General features: G+C 40.4%; 2 protein-coding genes across 2 annotated transcripts; one reads left to right on the top strand and one right to left on the bottom strand.

The window, feature by feature from the left end:
• Positions 1–6,288: 6,288 nt before the first annotated feature.
• Positions 6,289–12,730, top strand: cfap91 (cilia and flagella associated protein 91; the record flags this gene model as incomplete). Its single annotated transcript, XM_083892669.1, has 17 exons — positions 6,289–6,376; positions 6,459–6,535; positions 7,606–7,763; positions 7,833–7,895; positions 8,005–8,061; positions 8,150–8,325; positions 8,418–8,595; positions 8,746–8,903; positions 9,692–9,829; positions 9,903–10,018; positions 10,957–11,073; positions 11,170–11,241; positions 11,625–11,771; positions 11,844–12,065; positions 12,149–12,297; positions 12,387–12,478; positions 12,588–12,730. 17 exons carry the CDS (start codon positions 6,289–6,291, stop codon positions 12,728–12,730), a joined length of 2,151 nt encoding a protein of 716 aa, XP_083748795.1.
• A 7,287-nt stretch (positions 12,731–20,017) lies between these two features.
• pmepa1 (prostate transmembrane protein, androgen induced 1) lies at positions 20,018–22,838 on the bottom strand (the record flags this gene model as incomplete). The annotated part of the gene is made up of 4 exons (XM_083892727.1): positions 22,710–22,838; positions 20,879–20,932; positions 20,419–20,774; positions 20,018–20,306 (listed from the first exon to the last, which is right to left on the bottom strand). The coding sequence occupies exons 1-4, from the start codon at positions 22,821–22,823 to the stop codon at positions 20,018–20,020; spliced, it is 813 nt and encodes a 270-aa protein (XP_083748853.1). The 5' UTR covers positions 22,824–22,838.
• Positions 22,839–23,441: the final 603 nt, after the last annotated feature.

The following is a 23,441-nucleotide window of genomic DNA, read 5'->3' as shown; positions in this document are numbered from 1 at the left end:
CCTTCGTCTATGTGCAACATTATTTTTAATCCTATATTGTTCACAGCGACTCACATGCTGCTGTGCTCACGGCATGAAAGTGCTGATCTTTGGAAAACAGGTTTGGAACAAGGATAAAGCCTCACAATATGAGTGTCACAAAGGCTAATAATGTAAGTCTAATCACAGAAAAACATTGCGACTATGTAATAACCATCCATGTAGACCACGAGAACCCACCAGTTAAACAATAAGACATGGACTGTGGCTGAATGTCACTGTCCTATGGTTCACTGCAGCTGTTGCATAAGACATATGCAGATAATGGCGGTATAGCATCAGTTAATCATCACTCACTTGTTTTTGACACTCTCTGCAATCTGTGTCCTAATGTTTTCCTCTTCTGTGAGGAAAAGAAAAACACAAACAGCAAGGTGAAGAGTTGCATGGATTTTGACCTCTGCACTTTCAACATTCATAGTCAGATTCAACTCAGATTGTGCAAGAATACATAATAATGTGCCTGGGGTCTGATCTATGATGTCCTTAAATGGATTTGAGGGAAAAGAATCATGTTACTGGCAAACGTATTTGTCGATTTTCCCATATGATTTTGCATAAATACACCACACATTCTCTGTCAGTATAGAGACAAATACACTTTAAATTATGCATTAGACAAAGTGACTGCAGACATTTAAATATAAAAAAACAGATTCTAAGGTCCTATGTTCCCCGCTTTGTATGTGACTGGGGAACAGGACCCTTTTTCTAAAAAAGGGTGTAAAGCTTTACTGTCAAACTTGACTTTGACAACAAGGGAGAACCTTCATTCATCACTCTCTCGTTGAGATGACGGGATGATTTGATTGTTTTGTAAGAAATGTGTTGTGTCGGAGACAATGATTCACTCCCTGTTTTGTTTTCACAAGCTTCGTTATCTGAGGAAATAATTACCCGACAAGAACACACACACAGAGAGCCACACTTCCACTGCGTGTCTCCCTCCAACTGTTTTTTTGAAACTTGTTCTTCCATAAAATCAGTAACTGAGCCTCGACAAACTCAGAGCCTAACTGAGCTTCAACAAACAAAAAGCATATTCCCCCAAACTGCATTCTCAATTAAAGCTCACATAGAGTGGTCCTGTTGTACATATATGCTAGTTATGGAGGTCTACTTAATATACATTAACTTGTTTTTATGGTCAAAAAACCTCCTAGTTGCTGTAAACGAGCCGATAGAAATATGTCTTTTCTGACGCTGTGCTGAACCGCGATATTTCAGACTGAACTCTAACCCCCAGAAGACAGAGTGTGTTGTGAGCGTAGAGCCTTCCCAACTGTCTTGTGATTGGCCAATACCCGGAAGTGACATAATCAGTACACCCGCTCTCAGAAGCACAGCGCCCCCCTCTGGAACAGTGGATGCACTGCTCGTCATTATCAAAACATTGTTTTAACAGTGTTTAAAAATAGCTTATTCACAACTCCCCGCCGCAATCCCTTTTATGACTTTGACCCGGAGTCAGACCCAGAGTCAGAAGACACTGTCGCTTGTGAAACACCTCCACAACGGACGTTATTCTTCTTCTGCGGTTCAAGGTACGTAACTGGATGTGCCCTGACTAGTGCCCGGACCAGGACGATCTGCTGTTCAGGAGAAACGCTGTTTACATAACCGGGTTCTTTCCGAGATCTCGCTGAGCCCGAGATTAAAATAAAACAGCGTTCTCAGCAATGGCTGAACTGATTGTTTTGAAACTTCCGGGCTTCGTAAACAAGGTAATGACGCAGATACACACTAAAAAACAGCGTTAATTGGAACTTCCGGTCTAGGTGCGCTTTAAATATTTAATTAGGATCCTGTTTTCTGACACGAGATTTCAATATTTTCCTTCATCTAAATATTTTATTGAGCAGACTTGTAAAACAGGTAGTGCAAATGCAACGTGACTCAACAATCCTCCCTCCTATGCTCACAGCAACCAGATGAATAAATACAGTACAAATACAGTTTTGTTTGTCATGTACATACAGTACATGACAAACCAAAATTCTTTTTTTGAAAAACAAAAAAGCAAATAAGTGAAATCATGTGTCTCAGTGACTCCTTTGCCCCCGAGCTACAGCACAGACAGTCTTGATGCTCTGTGCTGCCTGTTTCTTTTGCCAACAAAGAAAAAAAGTCACAAGCACAGTTAAACTGTGTTGCTGTTCTTATGTCTTTATTTCTACACCCATCATAGTCTTATTAAGATTCATGCCACAACACCCATCAGACTTGCAGACTCAGAATTTAAAGTCCAATGCATGCAAACTCATGCGTTTTTATTGGGGTATTGTATTCAAATGTAGCCACAAGGGGGCGACTCGGCTGGTTACATAAATAACTCCGTTTGAATAAAAGTCTATGGGCAAATAAGACGACTTGATTAAGGACATCAGTAAACGTCCTGCGTAGTGTTTGAGTGAAAAAAAACCACGTATGAGTGGACACTAGTGTGAATGACAGTTGGTATTGTCCAATAGGAACATATACTCAACAAAAATATAAATGCACAAACTTGAACAAAAATAGAATGTCATGACATTTGCTCAGATTCTTGATGCCTTTGTTTATGGAATGATTTGTTTTGCTCAAACCCAGTAGTCCAGTGTCACTTGGCCACTCCTATTGACTACAATCTCAGATTGAGTATTTCAACTCAGGAGAGTCATGGAGCATGGCAGAGTGGTGGTCAATATGCGTGACCAGTACAGAGACACTCCTTATGGTCTGGTCAATAAAAGGGCACACCAAAATGTGGACTTTTGTCACTTGTCAATATGCAACAGCGTTGCAGCTATGGCAACACAACTGAATGATGCCGTATTCACCAGACATGTCACCTGTCGAACACCTTTGGGATGTTCTGGATAGTTCCAGTTCCAGTTTCTCAGAATGGCCGCCAACTTCAAGTGGCTCTGCAGGAGGAATGGAACATCCCCCAGGCCACGATCGACAACCTGGTGATGTCCATGCGTCGCCGGAGTGTACCGCTCTGCATGAGGCTAATGGTGGACACACACGTTATTGAAGTTTGTGAACTTGGATCATCGACCCCCATTGTGTTCTTCCTGCCATTACTCCAGGACTTTTGTTTTGAAATTGATCCTAATGCTCGCAAATTAAAGCCACTTTATTGATAAAGTTGTACTGTTATTTTTGGATAGTTACTCTGTTTTGTCACATAACAATAACTACAAGTTTTTCTTTGTGCGTTTATATTTTTGTTGAGTGTAGTTGCAGGTGACATTTGGAATTTCAGGTTTCAAAAAACTGACACGGCGCCTGTCAAAATGTCTCTGTCAAACCAGCCTCAACCATGCAATCCCATGTCAAACCAGCTGTCACACCACAGGCCTGCTATATATAAAAAATAAATCTACCTGGCTGTTTTTTCACTGTGTCCAGTCTGGCTAGGCATGATGTCAAAGTAATAAGTTATTGACTAAAGGTTGTGGACACAAATACTTAAGAAATACTATAAGAAATTATAATATTGCATATAATATATCCATGCATGTGTGGACAAATAATGTTAAAGCCTAGTGGTCAAGGTCAGTATTGCAGGTCACAAGCAACAAGGTCCAATAAAAGTGTGAGAGTTTGTGAGCCTTAATAAGCTTTGAGGGCCATATTGGTCAATTTTATTGAAAATAATTATTGTTTATTTTCACTCGAGACAGAGAAAGCCTGAATAAATTTGACCGAATTTTAAGGTCGCAATCTTAAAACAACGCAATCTTTTTTCCCTTGACTCGAGCTCAGACTTGTACTTTAACACCGCTGATATGTATTGGTGAATATCCTCTAAATCAAAGAAAACAATGTAGAGATTCAGACAAAGGGCAAAAAAACGGATGTTGAGTAATGAAGCATCTACAAAAGAGAGAATCAAAGGTGAGAGCTTATCAGCCGCGTGTGTGTGTGTGTGCTCAGAGGGCTGCAAAGCTTCGGCGAGGGTCCGTTCGGGGTCCACCACTGGACGTCAGCAGTGATATTGACCAAAGATAGGCAGTGATTAGTGATTACGGAATTCTGTCTGACGTAGTGGGAGATCCTGATGTTTCCTGAAAGCGTTACATCATTACAACACTAGCCACGTCTAGAGAGACATTGTGAGGCTTAGGTGTTAAAGGGTTTATGCTTCAATACAACCCCAAAAAAGTCAAATTACATAAATATACCTTTAACAAAAATGAGGAGAAAGAGGAAAGTAAGGGTGTTTGTAAAATCCCTGAATGATCCCTGAAGGATAATTGGAATCTGCATCAGCAATCAACCCACATTCTTATCACCTCATTCACTGTCCCTTTTTTTTACAACTCCTCTGTAAACTAATACAACCTCTTCATCTCAGCCAAGTGAGCCATAAAACAGCATGGATAGTGTTTGAGTGATGGGCAGATTGCCAATAATGAGATAAGACAGAGAGGGCGAGATAGATGGAGTAGTTTGATAACCCTGCAAGAGCTGACGTAAAGACCTGGCACAACGAAGAGAGTGTAACGCAGTTTGGAGTCGAGTCATCGAAAGCTGATCAATAACTGGCTCACTGACCCTAAATGCTTGGGGAAATCGTCATTTAAGCTGAAACTCTTTGCAGTGAAACTGAGCCACTGGCCTGGACTTCAGCATGTTTTTCCTCTGACATTTTGACCATATACAGTATATGGACAAAAAGTATTTGGCCACACCTGTTATTAAATGAATTCAGGTGTTTCAATCAGCTTTTGGTCCCGACCCCTTATCTCTGATGAAGGACAATCTCAACAAATTCAGCATACCAAGACATTTTGGACAATGCAGTGCGTCCAACTTTGGGGCAACAGTTTCAGGAAGTAGTAGTAAGGGTTGCAGTTGTGCCAAATTCACAAAATTAACAAAACAAAAGCAGACCCTAAGTAACTTTTGCTTAAGAAAATACAATACAATACAATAACATCATTAAAAAAAAACACTTAAGTATCTGACAAAAACAGCTTTTAAAACAGTACAGGGGTGGCACAACCGATGACCTAGTGTCCAACAGAAAACAAACTATGTGGGACAAAAAAAAAAAAAAGACAGTAGGCAAAATGGTAGCAACACAGAGCAGAACTTAGCCACATGTGGAATCAAACAACCAGAGCAGAGAGAGCCAGTGAGTGGAGCTGGCTCTTCTTAAAGTCTTCCTCCTCACACTAATTGGCCAGCTCCAAGGAAAGAGAGCCAATGAGCCGCAGCAGCCTGATCCCACACGTGTCAGTCTGTATGAAGTATGGAAAGTAGTTTTCCCTGCAGCATTAGCATTAATATCTTTACAAAATGATTATACTTATTATTTTAATTATTCTATTCTATATGCTTTTGGATATTATGATAATATTTTACTGCTGAATAGACAGTGTTTATAGACAGGGAAAGTTAAACAGTGATTAAGATCAGCAGGCTATGAACATAACAAAGGGAAGAAAGAAAGAGGAAGTCTTTTTTTTTTTTTTTTTAAGATGCTTTTGGTTCTCGTAATCTGAGCTGGTTACAACGTTGGTTATGAATGGAATGAGACAAAATAAATGACATAATGTATTTGGCTGAAGCCGAGTCACTGTCGTGAAACAGCAAGAATCCAGTTATGTCATGTGTTGTTTTGGAGTTAAACTTGAACATTTATCACAGGAGACAAACGTGGCCGACAAAAGGTGCACAACAAAGATTACAAAAACAAAACAAATACACGCAATGAAGCAAACAAACTCCCTTACCTGCTCTAACATAATATCTGTAAACTGTACAGATAACTAAAGTGCGCTAACTGCTGGAGATCTGTTGACATTACACACACATTGAGCACATTTTACAGTGTCTTGCTCCTAATTTCTTAAAATCGACTGTACACATTTTACAGTGATTTAAAAGGTGATTACAAAGGTGAAAATTTAATTTAATTAAAAATTCATTTATATTTAATGACCTTTCACAGTGCAGTACCGTCACGGTCCACTAGGGGCCCGCTGCCCACACTCTGGTAATCGCTTATTTATTGAATATAATTTCCATACATACAATCTCCGCTTTCCAGTTGTCATTAATGAGTCTACACTCATCTTTTTATTATGGTATGAAAACATTAAGTTTTATTTTGACAGGTTCAATTCCTGTTTCCGGTTTACAGTTTACCGTCACCATGGTTACACGGTGAAAACGGGCAGAGGACTCGTCTGCGACAGGAAAGTTCTGCGTAAAAAATAACATAAAGAGTCAGTGTTTGACCGATTGACGAAAATGAGTGAATCCGTCACTCGCACCGTTCTTAAGAAAAGATGTTCAGACAAAGTAGTGAGGCGAGAACGTGTTTACGACCATTTGTACGGTGAGTAACGTCAACTTCAACAGTGAACAGCGGAAACTGTGACTGTTGCACACACAGGTGGTAATTTAATGTGATGCTGCAGATCCACTTTACACGGTGTCATCAGAGGTGGACCACGTCAGGTCCGGACTAAAGGCCTACATGTCCAAGGAGCGACTGGTAAGAGAATATAATATAATATAATATAATATAATATAATATAATATTATATTATATAATGTTGTATAGTATAATATAATATAATATAATATAATATAATATAATATAATATAATATAATATAATATAATATAATATTGTATAGTATAGTATAGTATAATATAATATAAAATAATATAGAGTTGTATAGTATAGTATAGTATAATATAATATAACATAATATAATATAATATAATATAATATTGTATAGTATAGTATAGTATAGAATAATACAATATAAAATAATATAGTGTTGTATAGTATAATATAGTATAATATAATATTATAATATTATATAATATAGTATAGTATAATATAATATGATATAGTATAGTATATAGTATAACATAACATATATATAGTATAGTATATAGTATAACATAAAATAATATAGCATAGTATAGTATAGTGTAATATAGTATAGTATAGTATAATATGATGTAATATAGTATAGTATAATATATAATATAGTATAACATAATATATATCATAGTATAGTATAATATAATATCATATAATATAGTATAGTATAATACATAATATAATATATAATATAATATAGTATAACATAATATAATGTAGTATAGTATAATATAATATGATATAATATAGTATAGTATAACATAATATAATATAGCATAGTATAGTATAGTATAAAATAATATGATATAATATAACAGTATAATGTAATAGAATCAAATTTTGCTATAGAATAGACAGACTTAACATCATCTACTGAAAAAACTGAATTGTTTTCAAATAACTTCTAATTTTCTCAGATTTCTTGCAGATATTAAGAGTATGGTTCACCGAACAGTTAATCATTTAATGCTAGTGTTTTGATGTTTCCAATGAATACGATGAATTGAAATAGCTATATTTCAAATGTTTTGTTAGTATATAGGGGTGGTGGTCAGGCAGTGGAGGGTCCATTGTATACAAATACAATGATGAAGAATGGTTCCCACAAGACAAATAAAAGTGTTTGTTGTTGTCTGAAAACATGCCTCTGTTTCTCTCTCCCTGGCTCAGCGGAAAGTTCCTGACTTTGGCTCGATGTTCAGTAACCTGGTCCACCACCCACGCTACACCGTTCAGCTGGAGCCTGCAGACCCTGTACCGCCATCTATTGACCGTCGCTGGCGAGGCCACACAGAGCAGCGCAGAGAGGCCCTGCAGCAGCTGGCTGGGTAAAAGTTAAAAGTTAACGTTAACTAAATGAGTTTGTCACTTTGACTCTTAACTTTACTTCTTCACAGGGTCGGTCCAGATGCTCACGCGTGGTCCAAAGGGAAGGAGTGTGATGTGACAGGAGTGGATCGGTGGAGATACTTTAAACGGTTTGGTGGAACATCATCACACATGTGCAGCACTTATCAGCTCCATGATGTCTATATTAATGACACAGTGTCTGGATTCTGTTTCCTTCAGCCCTTTAAATCCCTCTGCACAGCAGCTTCTCCCTGGTGTGATTTTTGCTTTGCCAAAGTAGGTCTGACAGGATCCTCATATATCAGGTTTTTGAAGTCGGTGTGTTTTCTACTACATGGAACAGCTCTGTTTTTTATCTTCTCAGAGAAGACTTTGTCACAGCCGGTGGAAAAGATGTCAAACAGCCCACACATTTCACAGTGGGAGTCCAGACGGACTACAGGGAGAGTGAGGCACAGACAGAGCCATACAGCCCTGAGTATGTGATAAGACCTGGGATGACCCCACCAGAGCTCCTGCACCTGGCACCTTTGACATGGGGTAAAAAAAAAAAAATCCACTTAAGTTCCCAGAGATTTATCTTTTGCACGTATACCTTCACATTAACTCACTGTGTTAGCGTTTCTCCTCAGGTCATGGTCTGCCTGCTGGCCTAGCAGAGGTGCAGCTGATCGAGCGTTTGCGTACCAGACGAGCCTGGGAGGCTAGCCTTCCTCCACTGGATGACCTGAGTCAGCTGGACAAGAGGAGGCGTATGATGGAGGAGATGGAGGCTAGAGAGTGGGCTTTCAGAGAAGAAGAAATACACAAGTGAGTGGTTCTGCACCTCAGTGACCTTTTAGCTGCAGTCAGTGAAATACTTGACTTAAAGTCTGTGTTAAATAGCGCTGTATTGTGAAAGCGCTCTCTGATCTGGAGTGTTTTGGAAACCACATACTTAACTTTAAACCCTGTTTCCAGACTGAAGGAGACCCGCCTTGCAGTGCTGAAGAACCTGCTGAGGCAGAGAGACGAGGTCCAGAATGAGGCCACAAAGGACAGACTGAGCCAAATCTATTTAAAGCATCAAAAGGACAAGGAGACGAAGCTGCAGAAGATCCACAATGACTACAACAGGTGTAAGACAAGCACTGCCTCTGTTTGAACACAAGTGAAAGGCCTCATTCACACCCGGTGTTAACGTCCGTCCTGAGTGACACGGTCACGGATCTGTCCCGAGTGTGTCTTCAGATCAGATTACATAAAACACCTGATGTTAATTTATTTGCACAACATTAACACTGATCACCAAATGATTTCATTTACCCAGTGGTTGAAACTTGTTTCACGTGACAGCAGCACGAGTAGAGCGATGTTCCTCCACACCAGGGGTCACCAACGTGGTGCCCGCGGGCACCTGGTAGCCCGCAGGCAGCCAATACGGTGCCCGCGGGCTCACTTCACTTCACCTCACTTGCATGTATCCGTATGATCTGTCAGTAAAATATCTTTGATATTGTTTATAAAAACTGATAATAGTTAGGAGTAAGCACTGGAAGGAATGTGTATGCAGTTGAATGCATAATATTAATCATTTAAATGGTAAACAAACAAAAAAATATTATATGGTAGCCCTCCATATTATTTTTTACCCTTAAGGTAGCTCTCTGTCTCAAAAAGGTTGGTGACCCCTGCTCCACACAAACAGGCTGACAACAGACACTTGTTCAGTCAGACTCATGCAAAACACCTTCCTTTCCTTACAGTCATGACGTCAGTGTGTGTGTGTTAAAATAAACAGAGTGGATGCCAGATTCCGTCATATGTGGTCCCAGGTCAGATCACCAAGGATGTTTATACCAGGTGTGAACGCAGCCTAAAACTCATTACTGTTTCACTTGTCTATCTGTTGGTGTTTTGTGTGTAGCCCTGAGAAAACTGGAGGCTACTAGGAGGAATATGGTGGGGAAGCTCGAGCGACATGTCAAAGACTACACGGACACTCAGACCTACAGGGGCACGTTTACCAGGAGTGTCCAAAGCCACTACTTGGACACCTACGAAGGTCTGAATCTAATGTCGTTGACAAGATAACACATCGGAGACTATGAGAAAAATCACTTTCAACTCGATTGCAGGCTTGTTGGAGCTGGAGGCCGGAATGTCTGACTCCATCTTCAACCATCGTGCGAAGAAACCCAAACCCAGAGTTAGCATCGCCAATGATGTGCCCATGGCGCCTGTGAACGGAGCAGTAAAACTGATGAATACATACAAGGTGAAGCCAAAAACTGAGTGTGTTTACACTACCGTTCAAAAGTTTGGGGTTACCTATACAATTTTTTTGTGTTCTCCATTAAAACTTCACTTTTATTCATCAAAAGAGTTGCAAAATGAATAGAAAATATAATCAAGACATTGACATTTGATATGATTTTTTTTTTAAGGGTTAATCTAATCATCCAATAGCCTTCCAATGGGATTAGCAAACACAATGTACCATTAGAACACTGGACATATGGTTGCTGGAAATGGGCCTCTATACACCTATTTACATATTCCAGATGTTACAGCTAGAATAGTCGTTTACCACATTAACAATGTATAGAGTGTATTTCTGATTCATTTAAAGGTGACATGTAAGAATGTGGCCAAAAACGGTTACTACATTCAAATTCAAAATACCGACCGTCTTTTAGGTTTTGTTTTCTGACATAACTGGCAACCCGTGGTTACTCGGCAGCTGAGACTCTACTGACTGCAATGATTGGTAGACGGCGGTAGGTGGCGCCACATGCCAAAACAGGATTTCAAAATATAAACTATAGACTATAGATTTGTAGTCTGCAAAATATTTTTTTTAATGCAAATATTTTGGCTGTACTGTTGTTGGTGAGTTCAGTTTGTTATATGAACATTATTCCTGAGTCTCTGTGACATATTAGGAGGATTTTATGGCCAGTTTCTTTAAATTTATTACATAATGCACCTTTAATGTTATGTTAATTGAAAAAAAAAAAATTAGGACATTTATTAAGTGACCCCAACATTTTGAACGGTAGTGTACATGTCAGCAATGGCAGGCTACACTTTTACAAATCGCAACCAATACAACCCAATACAACCCAATACACCAATAGTGTTGCAAAGGTTAGAGACACACTGACATCAGATGTACGCATGTATTTCCAGGCTCTGAGGGAGGAGGAGAACAAGCGAGTGACAACAACAACACCACCGTCACGTTTTCTCATCAAGAAGGAGAAGCCTGTCCCTCGTCCGATCACTCCCAGCGTGGAGCCACCAGAGGTCAGCGAACGTCTGTGATAGCTACGTGACGCTGCTGAGCTTGTTCAGTGTATCAGAGACGATGTCTGTTTCTTTGATTTACATGTTCTCCATTAGGGGGAGGAGGAGATGGAGCTGGCAGTCATTCACTTCCAGAAACTACTGAGAGGAAGAAGTATCCAGTGTGAGGTCTGTAATTTCACCTCAATGTGGTTATTTATGGGTTAAGACTTTGGTTTTAGGGTTGGTGATAGAACTAGGTTTAGGATTGGGTTAAGCTAAGGGTTGGGTATTTAGTTGGGATGGTCAAGGTGATGTAAGGGGCAAGGGAATTTGGTTGTACGGCCGAAATTTCTGGACTCCATGGTTGATGCTGCAGGAGGAAGATCCAGGATGGGAGGGTGTGTAGATGTGAAGGAGGTGGAAGGTTGCGAAGAGACTTTAAAGTGAGAAGAAGAAGTTTAGAGACGATATTCGGAAGTCGGTGGAGTTGTTGAAGGACAGGGTTTTAGATATAGAGAGGTTAAGGCAGTCAAATAAGTATGTTTACTGTTGGTATCCATGTTGTACAGATGTTTACGGGGAAGGAAAACCACATGGAGCTCATCCAGGAACTGAGAAGCACCCACGCTCTGCAGACGGAAGAGCAGGAGCTACAGAAGGCCGACAAAGACCTCGTTATTGCTCTGAAAAAACAGCGAGACATTCATCTGCAAAAGGTGAAAAAACACAAACATTTTACAAAACATTCCATGTTCTACGGTCTCCTTACCTCCTTCTCCGTCGTCCAGATCTCTGAGGAGGAGGCATCTCAGGCCGGAGCCGTAGGTGCAGAGCTCGAACAACTGTTTGACACTTTGTCCAAGGAGCTGATACGTCTGCAGGAGGAGCGCAGGATCCACGCGTTTACAATAGTCGCCGAGAGAGACCGCCGCCTTCGAGAAGCCAAGGAGAGCGGACGGAGACAGGCGGAGGAGCAAAGACGCAGAGAGGAGGACGAGGTCTTCAGACAAGTGGGTGCATCGTCGTTTTCGTGCTGTGAGAGTGCAAAGGTCATGACACAGAATAAAGTGTGATTTCCACATCATTGTCACAGGTGGTGCAGGTCCACCAGGAAACAGTGGATTTGTATTTAGAGGACATTATCCTGGCGTGCATGGAGCAGACAGCTGACCAACAGGCCAGAGAGGAGATCCACAGGAAGGCGAAGGAGGTCAACGACATCGCTTACGCCGCCGAGGAAAGGTAACGGACGGCCGCCTGAGCACAGACATTCAAACACGAGAATCATCGACAAATCAATGATTTGTGTGTGTGTTTTTTTTTGAAAACAGTCAGAGCAATCTGCAGTCTGAGGAGATCGTGTCAGAGTTGGTGTACAGTTTCCTAATCCCAGAGGTGGAGAAGATCAGTGTTAGAAAACGAGGTTAGACTGCTTACACATAAAGACATACATGTGGCTTTATTGATCAATAACTCTCATATCATAAACTTTCAGCACTAACTCCATTTTGACTTCTCCCTTTAAATCTTAGTGCAACTCAGGCAGCAAAGACACTTGCAGGCAGCTCGGAGCATCATTAACGGGGCAGCAGGGGATTCTGGGATACGTCCAGCCACTCAAAGGGCCTCACAGTTGACTCCTCCGTCGGAAAGGGATCTCCAACCGAGTCCTTGAAGGGAGAATCAGACAATTAGAAGCAGAGCAGCATCTCAATCAAACGTAGTGACAAAAAGGTACAGGATGAGACGCAGTGTGACTACATTTATTCTCCTAATTAAATATGTTCTCATCATATTTGATAATCAGATTTTTTTTTCTTACCTTGAAGTATCTATTGTTGCTGCTCATAAACGCTGTACTAATAAAGTTAGTAATGACAGTAAAGAAATACACACACAGTCACCATTTGATTTTCTTGGCTCATTAAATAAATAAACCACAAAGACACAGGCGTATTTATATATATAAAAAAAGTTTTAATTCAATTTTTAAATCAAAAGGCAATAACTGAAATGTGTCCGATTTATACCGCGTTCTGTGACAACAACGATAAGCCGCTGTCTCCCGTTTGTAACAAACGTAGAAGAGAACGACGACGACAACCACAACATAGCAAACCCGGCAAACACAAAGAACATCCATTATAAATTAAAATAAACTGCTTTAATGCACAAATAAGCAAGTATATTATCATTGAGAATAAGTAGGCCTGTATATAACTGTGAGCCGTGCTGTGACAGAAGAGAACAGATGGGATTTCCACCCGGAGATTTTTCAGCACCATGTTCATCCTTGTTCCACAGGGAGACTTAATAAGCATGGTGCTAAAATTAAATGCAGGGAAAATCATCTCTTTTTTTTTTTTTTCCTACTAGAAACAGATCAGGATTTTAATTCGACATCTGGTCCTGACTCAGATCCACCTCCAACTGATTTTTCTGGACCACATGCATGTGAGAATCCTGACCAGGAAGAACTGATCTAACGAACAAATCCCACATTTATAAACATGCTATAACAGGATCAGACTCGACGATGGGTGGAAACAGTCACTGTGGTGGACGAGCATCACACACACACACACACACACACACACACGCACATACTGCAACCAGAAGAGTGTATTTGTATATATTTGTCTTCAACAACATTGTCAGAGGAAAAAGGCGCAACATAGCGCTGATTCAAAGAGCAGAGGGAGGACACGATGATGCAAACTGGGCAGAAATACATGAGGAGGGAAAACAGCCTGCTTTATATTTAACCTTTCTCCAGTTTGAATGCATTTACTGGTACAACTATTATGGAGGTGTGAGAAAATATGAACAAGAGTGTTACAGAAACTGGAAAAAGGCATCTTTAAAAGCAACGTGTTCAGAAAAAAATAAATAAAAAACAGAAAAGTTCAAGTCAGGTGTAAGAGACTGAGTCTCATTTAGGATGAATCCTTCTTTGGAAATGTCTGAAACGATAGTGTGGACAGAAAACCGAGGTACAGGGTGTAAAACTGGTGAAGTTGCACGTTGCAGCTATATTATTTTATTAAATTAATTTTAAAATAAATACACACTGGACCGTTACGGTCACAATATGTTTGCGTGACATGATCATATGAACTTTATGGTTGTCCATTCATGGCAAAAAAGAAAAAATTGAAAATGACTAAATGAGATAATAAGAAATCTCATACTCTATATTAGCAGATTTTTCTTGTCTTAAAATGTAGATCAATGCTTCCCAAATATGTGAACTGCCGCCCACTGGTGGGTCTTGGAGGTACTGCCGGTGGGCCAAAAGAACATATACGAAGAATGCGACACAGGCAAAATGGTTATCACAATTACTTGTGATCAATACTGAGATTATGATTGTGTACTTGTATTTATTTCATATTTGAACTGCACTGTATTGCAGTATAATCTGTTGTTGTACAACATTCTTGCTGATTCTTGCACATTTATCAAAATGTGGGAGCCTCAAACTTGGTAAGCTTTGATATAGACGTTTAAATTCTGCTGATCTATTGTGTCATATTTTTCCCCTCTGACATAAATGGACATCCACATATTTTTTCTATGTAACAGAACAGTATTTGAAGAGTGTCGTTTGCACCATGATAAGTTTTACAGTCGGGGGGGGGGGGAGGTCTCCGTTAAGCCCGGACACCAGAAGGCACATTGTGTAGACGCTGGGCCGGGTGAGGAAACAGGATTATTAGGGATTGTGGCAGACTGTGTTACCATGATGCATGATTAAAGGATACTTGGACTACTAAGTGCTCAAAAAAACGAGAAGTGAGTGTAAGTGGTGCTTTGCTCAATGTTAGCACGCTCTAACCTGGAAAGGGCACTTAAAAGCAGAATTTCCTTATATTTTACTCTTCCTCCCCAGTCATCTGTAGCTAATGTGTGCTAGGTAGTTTTTGCACTCTCAATGTTGGTTTCCACATATGAAAAGAAATGAAAAAAAAAACAAAAAAAACATTGTGATCAACGGACTGATAGAAAAAAAAGAAGTGTTTTTTTTGTTCTCAAGTGAATAAACAACAATAACACAAATAATTAAAAACATACATTTAGCACACTACGTTAAAATATGACTAATATTATCAAAAAGGCAAATAGTAGGTGTATTGCAACGCTCTCAGCGGCATCACTATCAAAAACATCTTCATCATCACTATCCTCAATCATCATCATCATCATCAACAAACTCATCCGATCATCAAAACTCATCATTGTGCGAGACGGGCAGGAGGCGTGGCCTGGGATGATTGACAGCCCAAAAAAATAGCCACTCACATTTGACCTCATCTCAGCACATGCAGGCACACTTGTAAATGACATAGCAACAATAAACAAACAACAATGATGGACATTTCCGAGGGAACCGAAAGACGGCTGACCAATGGCGGCAAGGGCCAGTCAGACGGGGGGTTGGGGGGGAGGGTGGGGGTTGTCATTGGACTGCAGGCATCTCCAGGAAACAGGAAGAGCTCATTTAGACAGGAAGAAGGGAGGGGGGTGCAGGTGTGTGTGTGTGTTTGATAAATGTTTTCGCTATCTTGTGTGGTCCAGAAAAAAAAGGGATTTGGATGAATGACAGTTCAACTGTGTGTGTGTGTGTATGGTCTGGTTCTTCGGTTGGATTATTTAGTCTAGTGTGTGTTTAGTTTTTGTCTAGACAGCTGGAGGTCTTTCCCAGGTCAAGTCAGTGAACGCCGACCGCTCGCTTTCCTTACCGCGGGGGAAAAACACAAACAGAACCATGTGGACTCATTTTTAGACATTTGAGCTCGAGACTTTACGTGGATTTGGTCCGGTTGGCGCTCGCTCAGACCCACTGATGTCCCCCCCTCTGACACACACACCTGATTCTAATTGTCAGCTCTTCCTAATCAAGCTCATGCAAAAGTCCTGATAACGACACATTCATTTGGATCAGGTGTGTTGGATCGAGGTGACGGGTATTTAATTAGATGATCGAAAAAAGGCTAACTTAGGCTAACGGGGCAGAAAGAGCTCAAACTTTGTTGAATGTACACTAATGTACTGTCGAGTTAAAAGTCTCAAACAGCCAGTTTTACAGGCAGTTTTGGACTCAACTATTTCTTCATCTGACCAAAAAAAAGTGTACATTGTTGTGTTAATTCAGATATAGCTTAATTGGTTTGCTTACTTTTGTCAGATTCATTGTTCACACAAGTTAAATGGGCAGATAGTAACAGGTGGTACTGTTAATTTGATTGCATCCTTTATCATCTAATCCCACTTTTGTATATTGTATATAATTTGATTTACTGTATGTTTTAATTAACTTGAACATATTTTTTAGAATAGCCTAACAGGGGACAGGGATTGCAAATTAGCCTTGGCTACAAATCCTACACATCCTAACATACTAATTTGATATAATACAATATTTCAGTTATCATGCTTTACCACACGTTGTCTTGTGTCTCTATATGGGCAGTGTTTGTAATGATAGATGTGTGTAAAATGTGTGTTTTGTGTTTCCCGTCCTCTCCTCCTGTCATTTTTTTTTAGTATCATCAGCCAGCACAGGTTTCCCTGAAGTAAAACATTGATCATACTCTTTTTGTTTTTTCTTCTTTTTAATTTCTTTTCAATTCCAACTACATCAACTCTAAATGATTATTACCGTCACTATCTTCTGACGCCAAGCCCCGATCAGAGTCCATACGTACAGCCTTCTCATACCCGCTGCTAACCCTCAGAACAGGGAACTGAACCATTTTTTACAAAGGAAACTGCCAGCTCCAAAAATAAGTATCACAAAAAAAAGCAGGAGAGAAAGAAAACAGGGCCGAAAGCGAAAGGCAAATAAGTTAGCTAAAGTTGCTTTGGGCCCAGGCTCATTATCTCCTAAAAAGTGATTAAAACTTTGATTGATTAAATCAAAGTATTCTTTTTTTTTTAATAATGATTTTTGAGAGATGTTAAACATGGTGACTTGCAAAGAAATGGCTTTAGAATATTTCTAACATTTCTTCTTTGTTGGCATCACAGGCATATAACTACAGAGTTTACTATGCTGCAGCTTTTGTCCTTGGTCTGTTTGCTTAATTTTTGATTTTGCATAATTTCAAGAGAGACATGACTAAAAATATATTGTAACACAAGGACTTGATTTAGTCTTTTTCATCTCTAGTTGGAGGTTTTTTCACAGTGGTCACGCAGAGGAGCAAGACAATTGCGTGATAGTTGAACTTTGCAGTAAATGTAAGAGGATTATATTGTTTTGTTACCTGTGTTACTCAAACGCAATTAACACCTGTGATTTCACACAAAAAGGAGAAGATAAAGAAATTTAATTCACCATATCAGATTAAAAAATATGAAATCTATTGGGGTTTTTTTGGCCTATTTTCTCTTCTGGCAACAGGTTTTGGCTGCGGTTTGGTTCAGTCCATGTGGAGGGCGCTGTTGCATAAAGGCTGGACACTAGAGGGCGCTGGATTCATGTGGGCTGGCCAGTAGTACATTCACATCAATGTAAACTCACAATAACTGGTCAGACCACAGGGTTAAAAGAGTGTCCGTCACTTTTCATAGAAGCAGCAATTTCAAAAAATCTAGCAAATACTAATTTTAACCTTTATAGCCACACTCTTAGAGATGACACAAGACAAGCTGCTATTAACACTCGTGTCACTTTTTAACACTTCAATGTGTCTAGTTTACAACAACCAGCCTTGTGCTGCCTCCAACACAAAGAGATCTGCTCCAAAACTGAAAACGTACGACAAAAGAAAAAAAATGAATGGTTTTCAGGAAGTGAAGTTGTTGGTTGTTTTCCCACCAGAGGGACGTTCTCGGTGTTGGCACACACATCTTTGCGTCTTTTAAGAGTGCGGCTATAAAGGTCGAACAGTTTCAATCGAGAAAATAAAACGCAAAAGGTTCTGCTGCTGTTTCTAAGTTTTTCCTATAGCTGATGCTGGCTGACGGAAGATTGTTGTCTCTTTCCTGATGCAGTAAAGTGCTCGGAGATGCCTGCAAGACAGAGAGAGAGTCACCACAGAGGATTGTTGGATGTGTTGGTGGTGTGTGTTCGTGCGGGGTAGCTGCAGCAGTGCACAGTCAGTCTATCACATATTTTAGGGCATGTGGGGCAACCTGCCTTCCTTCCTATGTAGTGCACTACAAAGGGGACGTTAGGTGTCAATGAATCTGCTTTGTTTCCACTCTCCTCTTACAATATGAAAAAAAAACCAACTATAACTTAAACGACAGCAGGATTTAAAACCTACATCTAGTCTAATCTTTTTTTTCTCTATTACATTACACATCGTCTTGATTAGTTCAGACATTCGCTCAATGTGACAAAATCTGAAACTTTATGTGCTTGACTTGTTTGGTCGAGGTAGTGACAGCCTGCTTTAGGCTTTGTGATTGGCTAATGATTCGGCCAATAGGATGAGACGGAGAGAGCAAGAAGCAGATTTTCTGATTGGGCCCACAGATTAGATGCCGACTTGCGGTTGGCTCGCAGGACTTGGACATTTGCATAATCCTGGGATTTTTTTTTTAACTTATATATCTATATATCTATATATTTATATATATCAATGGTACAGTAAAGGTGGGTCCAAGTCCATTGGACCAAAGTCAGTATCTCCCCATGATATGTTCTCATGATACTGGCTGCTGTGCACTGATGTGGCCTGACCCTCAGAGTCCCTGTGGCGTCAGGTCTCTCTCTTAGTGTATGTGTCTCAATGGACAGAGCCCCTTCACAATAAAAGTCTCTCTGACACGTTCCATCTGCGCATCCTACAAAATAGTGCAATTCTTTTCAGCAATTATATAAATAACTCTTAATCCATATATACATGCCAACGCGTGTGTAGCAAAAATGTTCAACGTGAAGGTTGGCACGCCAACAGATAACAGATGTTTGTTTCTTCTCCTAAATCTACACAACATATAAAAACATTTAAAAAAAAAACATTGTAACTGATAAGAATCCACCTAGTTTAGAAAAATACTACTACCCTACTTTCTCTATTTTCTCTCTTATCAAGCATATTGCAGATGTCTTTCTTTTTCTGGGGTCAACAGTCTTCAACTTTGTGCAAACCTTCTTCAAAAAAACAAATTAAAAAATAACAACCCAAAAAGATTTTAGTGACAACTCCTGCATTAGCTGTTTTTTTCTTTCTTTCTTTTTTTTTTTTTTTTTTTTTTAAAGGCAGAATGTTCAGCTCAAGGACATTTTCGCACTGTGCTACAACTGGCAAGATTGAGCTAACGCTAACTACATCTAAACTCTTGTCTGCAGATATCCTCATGTGCTAACGTGTCTCTGGTGACGACAGCTAAAGCCCGGTGCAGGTGTCACTATCCTGAACTGTGCAATCACAAACAAAATGAATGGAGTTGGAGCAGCGAAGGGGATTTTCATAGGAGAACAAAACCAATCCTGAAACCTGAAGGAACCAAGAAGACTGTCACATTTCACAATTCGACTGGATAGAAATGATCTTGTAAGCTTGAAATAGACAAACAAACAAAGGTACTACAGAAACAAACAGAACATGTAAATATTTATAGTGTGTAAAGGCTAGTTCAGTCTGATAGATGGGCGGTGAGTTGCCCCCCACACTCACCCACCCTTTGACCTCCTTCTCTGACATCATCATTGGTTCAACTGAAGTGCACAGGAAATTGTGGAACAGGAAGTACCAGATGTTCTCCTGCGTCTGTGCTCTGCAGGATTGATGTGGCGGCGCACATCTGCAACATCTGGAACGGATGTTCTTACCTAACGAGGAGCCGGCGTGCGCCGCGTTCACCGCCTCCCGGACTTAGCACGATTCCATTGTGAGGGGAAACCTGCGTCAGCTACAACTAACCAGCCATTGACCATTTACAAAGTGGTAATACATAATCCTGGTTTCCCAGCGGGCTAGGGAAGAGTAAGCAGGAAGCAGTACTGTCACACCTGCTGGGGCTTTTGTGATTTCTCCTTCGTATTCCTTGAATTCCTGTTGTCCACATTCCCTTGCTGCTGAGGTGGAGGTCGGATTAGACCATGAATGAGCAAGGACGGGGGTACTTGTCCAGAGACTGTGCGGTGGTTGTGGCTAGAATTCAGGGACGCCGTGTGGTAGTAGTGCCCGATCACCTCGCTGTAGGCAGGGGGAGCTCCCTCTACTCGGGTCAAGGCCTCCTGGGCTTCTAACACACTGATGCCTGAATGGACACTTGGAGGAGGAGCCTGCAGACTGAGAGTAAAACAGGAGGGGTAAATACTGTGGGATTGATTTTTTTGGTTGGTAAGTAACAGAGGTCTATAAACAAGGGACCTGCTCGCTACACATAGTGCTACTTCATTACCTGGCCTGCAGACAGTTGGATGGGTCGAGGGGATGGGAGTCGAACACAGTCCGGTTGGGCGGTGCTCTGACTGACTCACGGTTCAGTTCCATCTGTTGCTCTGGATCCCGTAGCTGAAGGGTGCAGGGGCCCTGGTACGGCGGGGGCTCTTCCCCATCTGAGAGGGAGATGGTGGGCGGAAGGTCGATGAGGCTCTGGGGCAGGTAGGGGTACGTGGGCTGGAAGCGGCTCGCAGTGTACGTGTGCTGGAAGCGCTGAGAGTGGAGGGGAGGCTGGGACTGGGGCTGGGTATGCTGGGGCTGCCTCTGCAGATAGGACGAGTGAACGCCTCGATCCGGAGGTCGAGGGTTATAAACCTGTTGACGTCAAACCACTGTTGAGTCACGATGTTTGAACGTGTAAACGTGCTTTTCTTAGCCTACATCCTTATGTGTTAACATGTGGTAAAAGTCAAACTCACCTCGTTCAGACCACTGTTGGTCGCCGCGCTCTCAGAGGACCACAGACCTGCCTCCTGATGGATGAAAGAAAGAAGGAACGAAAGAAAGAAAGAAAGAAAACCCATTTAAAATTCAACACACTTGAATTAAATTAGCTTGAACTTGATGTAGTTGTAATTTTTTTTTAGCCACCAGGGAGTGCCACAGCACACAATCTCTGTCTCTTTCACAATCTGTGTATCTTTCTAACCTTTAAATCCTCAGATTACCTGTCCGTCTCTGACTCAAAAACTACTGAACTGACCCTAGGTATGCACTTTCTAGTTTTAGTCAGTATTAAATGGTAAAACAGTTTTAAACGGTATGTTTTTATCTCGGTGAAGCTGCTCTTATAAATTGTGCTTTTACTTCAGAATTTACTCACAAACATATCAACTCTCAGATTTCACTTCTCTGGTTTTTGCTGATCTTGTCAGAGCAGAAGTGCAGCTTTCATGTGAATAAAGCTTCATCTAGTTGAAAAAGTCAGTCGATAGAAATCTTGAATCCTATTTCTGCCTCTTTAGGAGCAGGTTTTGGTCTCCATGAGGACTACTGGTGCTGACAGTGATTATGCCAGAAAAGGTCCTAAAGAGGTAACAAGTACAAGCACACACAATGATTCAGTAGCAGGTGATTCACAAAGCACAAGCAAAGTTTTATGTCTGAAAAAGCCTCAGGTGCAAGTGTGTGTGTGTGTGTGTGTCTGTGTGGGTGGGTGGGTGGTCAAGGTATTACTCATGTCATGTCATCAGTCTGTTTACACAGTACTGGGACTAGTCGTCCTCATGGAGCTAAAAAGTCAGTCTCCATAACAACGAATACAAGTTTTAAGGATAGTTATGATGAATCAAAAAGTGGTTATGGTCAAGGTTACGAAACTGTGTGTGTGTGTGTTTAAACAGTCATCACGAGTGTCTGTGTCTCTCGCTGAAGAATTTAGTCAGTGTGCTAGCGTTAGCCTGCAGCTCTGTGATCACATGCTGTCACTCAGCACGTCTCAAAACCCAGCATTTCCTCCAGAAACAATACAGAACATCTGTTGTCACTGGAAACAAAAATGCTGAAACAACGGTTTCTGTCTGATGAAAAAGAAGAAACTTTGATAACTTTTCCCTCTCTAACACAAGAGTCCCAGTCACAGGGATCACTAAGAAATGAATCAAAATATTGATTAGGTGATATATATCGTCGTCCGAGAATTGATACGCCAGGGCAAATATTGTTATTTTTATCACCAAATTAAGGCGCTCTAATGTTCTTCTAACAGTCCCTGCCAGTTTCACTCGTTGAGCTACTTCATGTCTCTTTGGCAGAAGTTACCTGGCCGAAGAAGAGGGAGTTTACAGCGGGATAATGGCGGAGAAAGCAACGTTAAGAGATGCCACATCCACGTTCAATACATAGACTTTATGAACTTTGTTCTCCATGTTGTGAATAAATGGAGAAATCCTGCATTTTTAACTTTTTACTGACATTTTGTTTAATTCAGTTAGACAGATATTGTGACATATCACTACATGACTGTCTTGCAATATATTGATTATCACAGAATCGTTGTATCGTGATAATATTGGTATCGTGGGTGGGCCTTGAATCGCGGATCATATCATGAGGTATTCCCACCCCTAAACAAATGTGTTAATATGTCTTTCTGTTGCTTCCATAAACATTCCCCTCCCTGCTCTCTACTCATGAACTTGTGGCTCATTTTATTAACTTCATGTAAAACACATGTGTATTAAAGTTGGAGTTAGAGCCACATCATCCAACATGTGGATAAATCAGATGAAAAAGTGGTGTTTGACTCACATTAGCCAATGGCAGGTGTCTCCTGCGTGTGGGGGCGTGTCTGGAGAGGAGAGAGCGTGCCGACAGGCGGTAGTGGTTCAGCAGACAGGTGATGACGACCACCATCACCATCATCACCACCACGATCACCAGGATCTGGACGAACTCCAGCTGGGCTATGAACACAAAAAGACAAACATTTGCCTTAGTTTAGAAAGTTTGCTCATCAAATAGTCGTATAGTGTAACCGGTCACTGTGATGTCATTTTACATTTTATCTATTGGTATCTGATTGAGTAAAAAGAGATGAGGTGCATCATGGGAAGTGTAGGATTAACTTTTGACACATCTCTGTCATAGTCAAAGGCAAATTTAAAGTAAAGTAAATTTAAAGTAGTAAAATACAATTGTAAAAAAAAAAAGGTTTCCTAAACCTAAACAAAATACATTTAATTACAAATATCTACATAAAAATTCAAAGACAGATTTAGAGAATTCAATGGTTTGAACATAAATTAATATTTGATTTAGTCCCATTTCAAAACTAAAATGAAGACAATGAATAAATAACAAATAAAAACACACATGTACAGACAGACAGTCCATGTACTGTATGTACTTCTTAGAATAGGGAATTTTCTTCAGATGTACAAAAAAAAAGGGTAAAGCAAATACATCTGCTCTGCATTTTTATCATTATTATATATGGGGGGGGGGGGGGGGAATGATTGTGTCAAATACAAAAATGTGACA

Source organism: Microchirus variegatus (genome assembly GCF_963457635.1).
Source record: "Microchirus variegatus genome assembly, chromosome: 7".
NCBI classification, from domain to species: Eukaryota; Metazoa; Chordata; class Actinopteri; order Pleuronectiformes; family Soleidae; genus Microchirus; species Microchirus variegatus.
Note: the sequence above shows the minus strand (reverse complement) of the source record. Positions and strands in the feature narration are given on the sequence as shown.